This window comes from Mustela nigripes, unplaced genomic scaffold, assembly GCF_022355385.1.
Source record: "Mustela nigripes isolate SB6536 unplaced genomic scaffold, MUSNIG.SB6536 HiC_scaffold_214, whole genome shotgun sequence".
In the NCBI taxonomy this organism is placed as follows: domain Eukaryota; kingdom Metazoa; phylum Chordata; class Mammalia; order Carnivora; family Mustelidae; genus Mustela; species Mustela nigripes.
In genome coordinates this window covers 1-7,990 of record NW_026739623.1, presented here as the reverse complement: position 1 = coordinate 7,990, position 7,990 = coordinate 1, and the positions used below count along the sequence as shown (strand labels likewise).

The following is a 7,990-nucleotide window of genomic DNA, read 5'->3' as shown; positions in this document are numbered from 1 at the left end:
GCATTTTCCATTTGTCTAAACACTGTTCATACTCATATTTATAATAGCTGGGTAATGGTATACCAAATGAGTATATCATAATTTACCATTTCTTTATTATTATTATTATTATTATTATTATTTTAAAGATTTTATTTATTTATTTGTCAGAGAGAGAGGAGCTAGAGCGAGCACAAGCAGACAGAGTGGCAGGCAGAGGCGGAGGGAGAAGCAAGCTCCCTGCCAAGCAAGGAGTCCGATGTGGGACTCGATCCCAGGACCCTGGGATCATGACCCGAGCCGAAGGCAGCCGCTTAACCACCTGAGCCACCTAGGCGTCCCTTTACTATTTATTTATTTATTTATTTTTGAGAGAAAGAGAGAGAGAGAGAGTGTGTGTGTGTGTGTGTGTGTGTGCGAGTGTGGGGGGGGTGGGGGCAGAAGGAGAGGGAGAAAGGTTTAAGCAGATTCTGGACTGAGCTTGGAGCCCAACGTGGAGCTCCATGTGGGGCTCATCTTCTGACCCCAAGGGTACTACCTGAGCCTAAATCAAGAGTCTGAGGCTTAACTGTCTACACCACCCAGGCATCCCTTCCATTTCCTTATTTTAAAGCATTTAGGTTATTTCTCATCTTCTAACTTTATGATTAAGACTGAATAATACTTTATACATACAGGTTTTCCCCAATTTTATTTCCTTATGATATATTTGCAGGACACTGATGGTTTTTGAATCACATGGACAAATTACTTTTCAAGTGGCTTATCTTTGTAAAATACCAACAGGTATGAATTAGAGAGCACTAGTTTCACTGCAATCTGGTTAGCATTTAGTAATACCATTTAAACATTTAAGATAACCTCATCCGCAAAAACACAAACTTGCAATTATTTTGTCAGGATGATAACAAAGTAAGATTTCCTCAATTTTTCTCCATTTATGGAAGACATTTCTAAACATCAATTAAATGAATGATCTACTGTTCCCTAAACTTCTAAACAAAAATTCTACTTAAAATGCTATTCCTGGGACGCCTGGGTGGCTCAGTCCATTAAGCCGATGCCTTCGACTCAGGTCATGATCCCAGGATCCTGAGTTAGAGTCCCACGTCCGGCTCCTTGCTTGGCAGGGAGACTTCTCTCTCTGTCTCTGCCTGCCACTCTGCCTGCTTGTGCGCTCTCTCTCTGACAAATAAATACATAAATAAAATTTTTTTAAAAATGCTATTCTTGGGGCACTGGGCTGCCTCAGTCCGTTGACCATGAAACTCCTGAACTTGCGTTTGTAAGTTTAAGCCCCATACTGGGTGTAGATACCTTAAAAATAAAATCATTAAAAACTGTTTCTTCTTAGTAAGGAATTAATTGTCCAAAACAGGATGGGGACGGGGGAGGAATAAACAAATACCAAACTGCTTTTACCCTAAGTGTATTTCTTGGTTCCAGATAATAGGTACACCCACTTGGATAGCCACTCTGGGTGACAGGGAAATAAATCCAATCCCAGGATCCATGGGAGGTATGAACTCTAATAGGAGGTCCTCCCTTCAGCAAACTGTGACCCCAAAGGGTTATACCATTAAGAGCTGAATTTAAAGTAGGACACCTACAAAGAATTATATCTGCATTTGAACCTCCTGGGTTGCCCAGGAAGCCTAAAGCCAAAAAAGCTGGTTTACATGCCTGCAGGACTCCAGCAGCGGACTGTACCCGCTACTTTACCTTCTGGGGCTGGGGGCGGGGTGGGGTGGGGATGGGGGGAGTTGTGGGGTAGGGGCGGGGCCTCGAGGGTGATGGTCCCGAGGGGTGGGCGCTGGGGCGGCCGCACCCCCCACCCGGCTGAGTTTCTGACCCTACAAAGGTTTTGGCCACAGTGGGGGAGGGTCCTGGTCCCCAGCTCTGCCAGACCCCTCCCAGCATTTTAGGTGCCCCCGTGGCTGGGACATCCCAGTTCCTCTTGGTCCTCCTCGCCCAGGCCGCGCAGCCAGCCCAGTTCATCCAATGCACGCTGCCCGCTGGCTGGCCCGCCTGCCCCCCACCACAGCCATGGGCACAAGCAAGAAGAAGATGCAGACAAGAAGAATGCCATCAACCATGCGGAGCAGGCCGACGCCCATAAGAGGCTGGCTGAGAACCATTGCAAGCAGCTGGAGGAGGAGCAGCAGGCCTTCCAGAAGAAGCTGAAAGGGGACAGAGGATGAGGTGGGAAAGTATTCTGAGTCAGTGAAGGATGCCCAGGAGAAACTGGAGCAGGCCAAGAAGGCTACCAACATGGAGGCAGATGTGGCCTCCCTGAACCACTGCATTCAGCTGGTAGAGGAGGAGGAGCTGGTCCAGGGAAGCTGGAGGAGGTCAGCAGACGAGAGTGAGAGAGGAATGAAGGTCATTGGAAACCGAGCCATGAAGGGTGAGGAGAAGATGGAGCTTGAGGGATGAGCAGGAGATGCAGCTGAAGGAGGCCAAGCACATCTCTAAGGAGTCTGCCCGCAAATATAAGGAGGTGGCCAGGAAGCTGGGGATCCTGGAAGGAGAGCTGGAGCGCCGGGAAGAGAGAGCAGAGGTGACTGAGAGCTGTGCCAGGCAGTTGGAGGAGGAACTCTGAACCAGGGACCAGGCCCTCAAGTCCCTGATGGCCTCAAAAGAGGACTATTCAACCAAAGAAGATAAATACGAAGAGGAGATCAAACTGCTGGAGGAGAAGCTAAAAGAGGCTGAGACCTGAGCTGAGTCTGCCGAGAGTCTGTGGCAAAGTTGAAGACCATCGATGATCTGGAAGAGACCTTGGCTAGTGCCAAGGAGGAGAATGTGGAGATTCACCAGACTCTCGACCAGCCCCTGCTGGAACTCAACAACCTGTGAGGGTTGCTCTGCTCCCAGCCAGGCTGCCCTCCCACTCCAACACAATAAAATGGATGTTACTCAGAAAAAAAAAAAAAAAAAAAAAAAAGTCATATCTGAAGAGACTATCTTCATCACAAGCCTCAAATTATTCCCACAGAGCTCTAGAGCGGAGTATGGACTGCGGCGGCCGGAGTCATGGCAGGACAGGCGTTTAGAAAGTTTCTTCCCCTCTTTGACCGAGTTTTAGTTGAAAGGAGTGCAGCTGAAACTGTAACCAAAGGCGGTATCATGCTTCCAGAAAAATCTCAAGGAAAAGTGTTGCAAGCAACAGTAGTAGCTGTTGGATCCGGCTCTAAAGGCAAGGGTGGAGAGATTCAACCAGTTGGTGTGAAAGTTGGAGATAAAGTTCTTCTCCCAGAATATGGAGGCACCAAAGTAGTTCTAGATGACAAGGATTATTTCTTATTTAGAGATGGTGACATTCTTGGAAAGTATGTGGACTGAAATCATTATTAAAATGGCATGAAGTGAAGCTGCCCATTCCAGTGAAGTTGTGAAATCTTTCATCATGTAAATAATTTTCATGTCTCTTTTATAATAAACTAATAGTATCCAAAATAAAAAAAAAATTATTCCCACAAATATTAGTTTTCACTTTTTTCAGATTTTTATTTATTTACTTATTTGAGAGAGAGAGAGGGAGAGGGAACAGAAGAGAGATTGTGAGTGGGGGGAGGGGCAGAGGGAGAATCAGACTCCCCTGCTGATCAGGGAGCCTGATGTAGGGCTTGATACCAGGACCCTGGGATTGTGACCTGAGCTGAAGGCAGATGCTTAACTGACTGAGCCACCCAGGTGCCCCAAATATTAATTTTCAAATGCAATGGCCAGTACACAAAGATATCTAGAAACTAGACTCTACTTAAAGAAGCAGCGCAGAAACAGACAATAGAAACAGACTGAGAAAGAATTCAGATACCAGAATTATCATACAGTGACTATAGAACAATTATGCTTACTGCCTTCAAAGAATAAGAAACTACAAAGTGACATAAATTGAAAAAGAAATAAGTTGACCTTTTAGAAATAAGGCACAGTAATCAAAATTTAAAAATCACTAGATCAGTTTAAGAGATTAGTCACAGATGAAAAGAAAATCAGTGAAGCAATTTGACACTTTACTAGGTTTGATGCAGTGTGACATTTTTCTGTTCCATTTTATTCTATCTGAATTTTCAAATTCTCAGATGGTTGAGACCCAATAACCTGATTTCACATGCCCTGGGCTGTCTTTTATTCATCATAATTAAATTAAAACAGATAATTGCACCATTTAATGTAACAATGTCAAGGAACATAATTTTTTTTTAAAGCTTTTATTACAAATAGAGGATTCAAATATGTACCTCTGACAAATCCCTTATGTGCTGATTTTGCTAGAAGAAACTAGATGCAACTGACTTCATTACTGCCTCCTCTGTGGCTTTTTTACTCTTGGGCAGAAGGAGGAATCAGATTGGGAAGAAGACAAGTTTGATTTTAATTCTGGAATAGGTAGCCTTGGGGTCTATAACATTTTCTACTGGGAAGGTATTAAACTAGTGAACTGCCACCTATGAAGTAAATTTAGGGTTACTGTAAGTATAGAATTAATAGAGTTTATTAGACTCAATATTATATTTATAAGGACTCATTGATTTCCATTGTCACTAGTTTTCACCAGCCTGCAGTGAGACAAGAAAAATATGATCTAAAGAGGTTTTCATAAAGTTGATTTATTTATTTAAAAGGACTGACTTGGGGCTCCTGGGTGGCTCAGTGGGTTAAGCTGCTGCCTTCAGCTCAGGTCATGATCTCAGGGTCCTGGGATCGAGTCCCGCATCGGGCTCTCTGCTCAGCGGGGAGCCTGCTTCCCCCTCTCTCTCTCTCTCTCTGCCTGCCTCTCCGTCTACTTGTAATTTCTCTCTGTCAAATAAATAAACAAAATCTTAAAATAAAAATAAAAATAAAAATAAAAGGGCTGACTTTTTAGAGGATATGTTCTTTATTTTTATTTTGGGGTCAAAATATAACTTAAAAATGAAGTGATACAGATAATAAATGGCAGTTATCTTTTTTAATAGGTTGGTAAAATTCAAAAATTGCAATTCTATTGGTTCTAAAATTATTTTGAAAATCTGGATTGATCCATAAAGTCCAAAAGACTGGGAAAACCACTGATGTTATCTACCTCTTATTTTTTTATACAACAAACATTTTGAGGGCCTATGATGTGCTAAGTGAAAGGGCTACAAAATAAGAAAATGACCGCACTGTCACTCCTGCTGACAGTAAGAAAGGAACAGGTTTAATCCATAGTTACTAAGAAGTTAAGTAGTATTAGGTCTTCTGGGAACGGGTCTGAGGGAAAGCCGGTTTGTCTGGGGACTCCAACTCTTACTAAAAGAAGAAATGAGGCTAAGCAGTCTTACAAATGCACAGAGGGAAAAGGAATGAGGGAAGAGAAAACTGTTTAGGGTAGGGAATTTTATTTTATTTATATATTCTTAAGACTTTGAAAGAGAGGAAGAGCACGAGCAGGGGTCGGGGCAGAAAGAGAGAAGCAGACTCTTTGCTGAGCAGGAGCCCTCAATCCCAGGACTCTGGGATCATGACCTAAGCAGAAGACAGATGCTTAATAACTGAGCCCCCAAGGCACCCCGAGGGTCAGGAATTTTAAATAGGGGTTGGAGACCTGGTAAAGGCCAAGATGTAGTGATAATGAAAAGAGATGAGGAGGGCCAGATAAAAGAGTTTTTGTTGGCTTGGCTACGGACTTTAATTTTTGTTGTTGTTGTTATTATTGTGAAATTGCAGTAAACAAACAAAAAACCCAAACCATGCAGCACCTGGGTGGCTCAGTCAGTTAAGCATCTGCATTCAACTCCGGTCATGATCTTGGGGTCCTGGGATTCAGTTCTTGCTCAGCGGGAGTCTGCTTGCTTGCCTTCTCCCCATGCTTGCTTGCTTGCTCTCTCTCTCTCAAACAAATAAATAAATAAAATCTTAAAAAACAAAAACAAAAACAAAAAAACAAACCCAAGCCATTTACCATATTTACCATTTAAAAAATTTTTTTAAATTAACATATAATTATTATTAGCCCCAGGGCATCTTTACCATTCTTAAGTGCACAGTTCAGTAGTGTTAAACATATTCGTATTGTTATAAAATAAGGACTTTATGGTGTAAGCGCCTTAGATTAATGGTATTACTGAAAGATCTCAGAATAGGATTGGAGATTTAGGAAGACTGTTTTGGATGGTGGGAGTAGTAGGAGGTAGGGGATGGAGGTTAGGAGGACTGAAAGGGATTACAGGATTAAAGGTTTGTGGGGCCTTGTGAGTGGGAACCGGTTTCTGGCGTGGTCACAGGGTTTTTGCCAGAGGGAATGTTAGGGACCAGAACTCAACGTACCTCTGGCTGAGTACCAGGCCTGTATGGGCCAGCTTTCCAAGGGCTGCACTACTTGAAGCTGTGAGCCTCATCTAACCAGGATGTATTCTGTTAAAACCCTAGAATTAAAAAGACTTTTTTTTTTTTTTTTGCATCAGTTGCAGAAAAATGAAGTTTGGTGATTTTCAGCTTTTCTTGAAAAATTAAAATCTTTAATTTTGTAAATTAAAGTGGAATCATAGTGGAATCATAAGACAGTGGAATCATAGTCCCTCAAGGAAACAATCACATTAACTTCGTTTTAATGTATAATAAACCGACAGAAAAGTGCACAAGTGTGTAACTTGATGTTCACCAGTGACCATTCCCCACTAACCAGCAGCAATCCTATCAACATGCGGAACACTCCCAGTATCTCTGAAGTTATTTAATACTGCGTATTCAAATCCTACTAATTTATTTAATCCTACTAATTTATTTAATCCTACTAACAACCTTATGAGGCAGATTATATTACTATCTCCTTTTTAAACACAAGGAAACTGAAGCACAGACAAGCCATCAGGCTAAATATTGAAACTAGCATCTGAACCTGGATCTGCTGTCTGATTCTGAATCCCACACTCTCCAGAAAAAATGAGCGAACCGGTAAGTTCTTTTTTAACAACGTGGAAAGGCGGCCTCCTGCCACCGACACTTACTTCCGGGCGTCAGAGCCACGGAAACCACACGCCACCACTGGCTCGAACCTGAGGCCGCCAGCGCCAGCGCCCGCCCCTCCCGAGCGCTGCGTCCTGGAGAGCCGCCCGCGGCGTGCTCCGCAGTCTCCACACACGTGAGGGCGCTGTCGCAGCTTCAGTCGGAGTTCCTCTTTCTGTTGTCGCGATATCTTTGACGCCGGAAAAACGCAAGACCGAAGGTCCCGTAGATGGCACGCCTCTCCCAGTACGCCTAAGTTCTCGCGTGAGTTTTACTTCCGCCCTTTTGGCTCCCTGAGCAGCGCCATGGCGGTCGGCAAGAACAAGCGCCTTACGAAAGGCGGCAAAAAGGGAGCCAAGAAGAAAGTGTAAGTGTCTCATGTCCTGGCCCCCAGCTTTTTGGGCTCATGCTGGGCTCGGCAGGCGGGTTCTGGATGGTGGTGTGAGCCGGATGGTGAGGATGTCAAGTGGATTGCGAGGGCCGTGCCGAGTCGGTAAACTCAGAACGGCGGCCTGGGGGGTATGGGTGCTGCATCGCTACGGGCTGGTTTCTTTCCTTTGGCCTTTCGGGTCTTGGGCGCCCGCTTTTGAGCGAAATTGCCGATGATCTTTGGGGCTTGGGTGTTTCGTATTGTGGGTTTCTTGGCCTTGTAAATCTCACGGGTAGTCGATGGTACCACTCCCGAGAGCTTGTTCACCCGAGACCCCGCACCCCTTCCTCCGCTTGGGCCAGGTGGGACCCTTGGAGTTCCTTTTGGGTTCGTGTGAGTCCTTGCAGAGGCAGGGCTACCACTACGTGTTTTCATGCACCCGGAAGGCTCAAGAGACGTGCATGTAACTTGGCGGCAGTGCTTCTTGTGAAGCCGAAGAAACGATGGGGTGGGAAGTGTGTACATTTATGGCGTAACTTTTTCGGTGTCCGGTCTGTGTACAGTGAAGCCGACCGTGGGAAGAGCTAAGTTTGCACCTCCCTGAAGGGAGTAGGTTCTTAGACTCCAGTTGCTTACATGAGCCATTTATGATCCTTAGAATGAGGA

At 44.5% G+C, this 7,990-nt stretch overlaps 1 protein-coding gene, 1 long non-coding RNA gene and 1 pseudogene across 2 annotated transcripts; 2 read left to right on the top strand and 1 right to left on the bottom strand.

The window, feature by feature from the left end:
* Positions 1-1,241: 1,241 nt before the first annotated feature.
* On the top strand, positions 1,242-2,838 carry LOC132008544 (tropomyosin beta chain-like; annotated as a pseudogene).
* Positions 2,839-2,982: 144 nt separating this feature from the next.
* On the top strand, positions 2,983-3,449 carry LOC132008547 (10 kDa heat shock protein, mitochondrial-like). Its single transcript, XM_059387176.1, has one exon. It carries the CDS (start codon positions 3,016-3,018, stop codon positions 3,322-3,324), a length of 309 nt encoding a protein of 102 aa, XP_059243159.1. The 5' UTR covers positions 2,983-3,015; the 3' UTR covers positions 3,325-3,449.
* Positions 3,450-5,701: 2,252 nt separating this feature from the next.
* LOC132008545 (uncharacterized) lies at positions 5,702-7,959 on the bottom strand. Its single transcript, XR_009401662.1, has 3 exons — positions 6,957-7,959; positions 6,277-6,374; positions 5,702-5,836 (listed from the first exon to the last, which is right to left on the bottom strand). It is a non-coding gene; the product is annotated as an uncharacterized LOC132008545 (long non-coding RNA).
* Between the last annotated feature and the right edge of the window lie 31 nt (positions 7,960-7,990).

Excerpts from the sequence above, each read along its gene's own strand:
- LOC132008547 (XM_059387176.1), top strand. The coding sequence starts at position 3,016 with ATGGCAGGACAGGCGTTTAGAAAGTTTCTTCCCCTCTTTGACCGAGTT.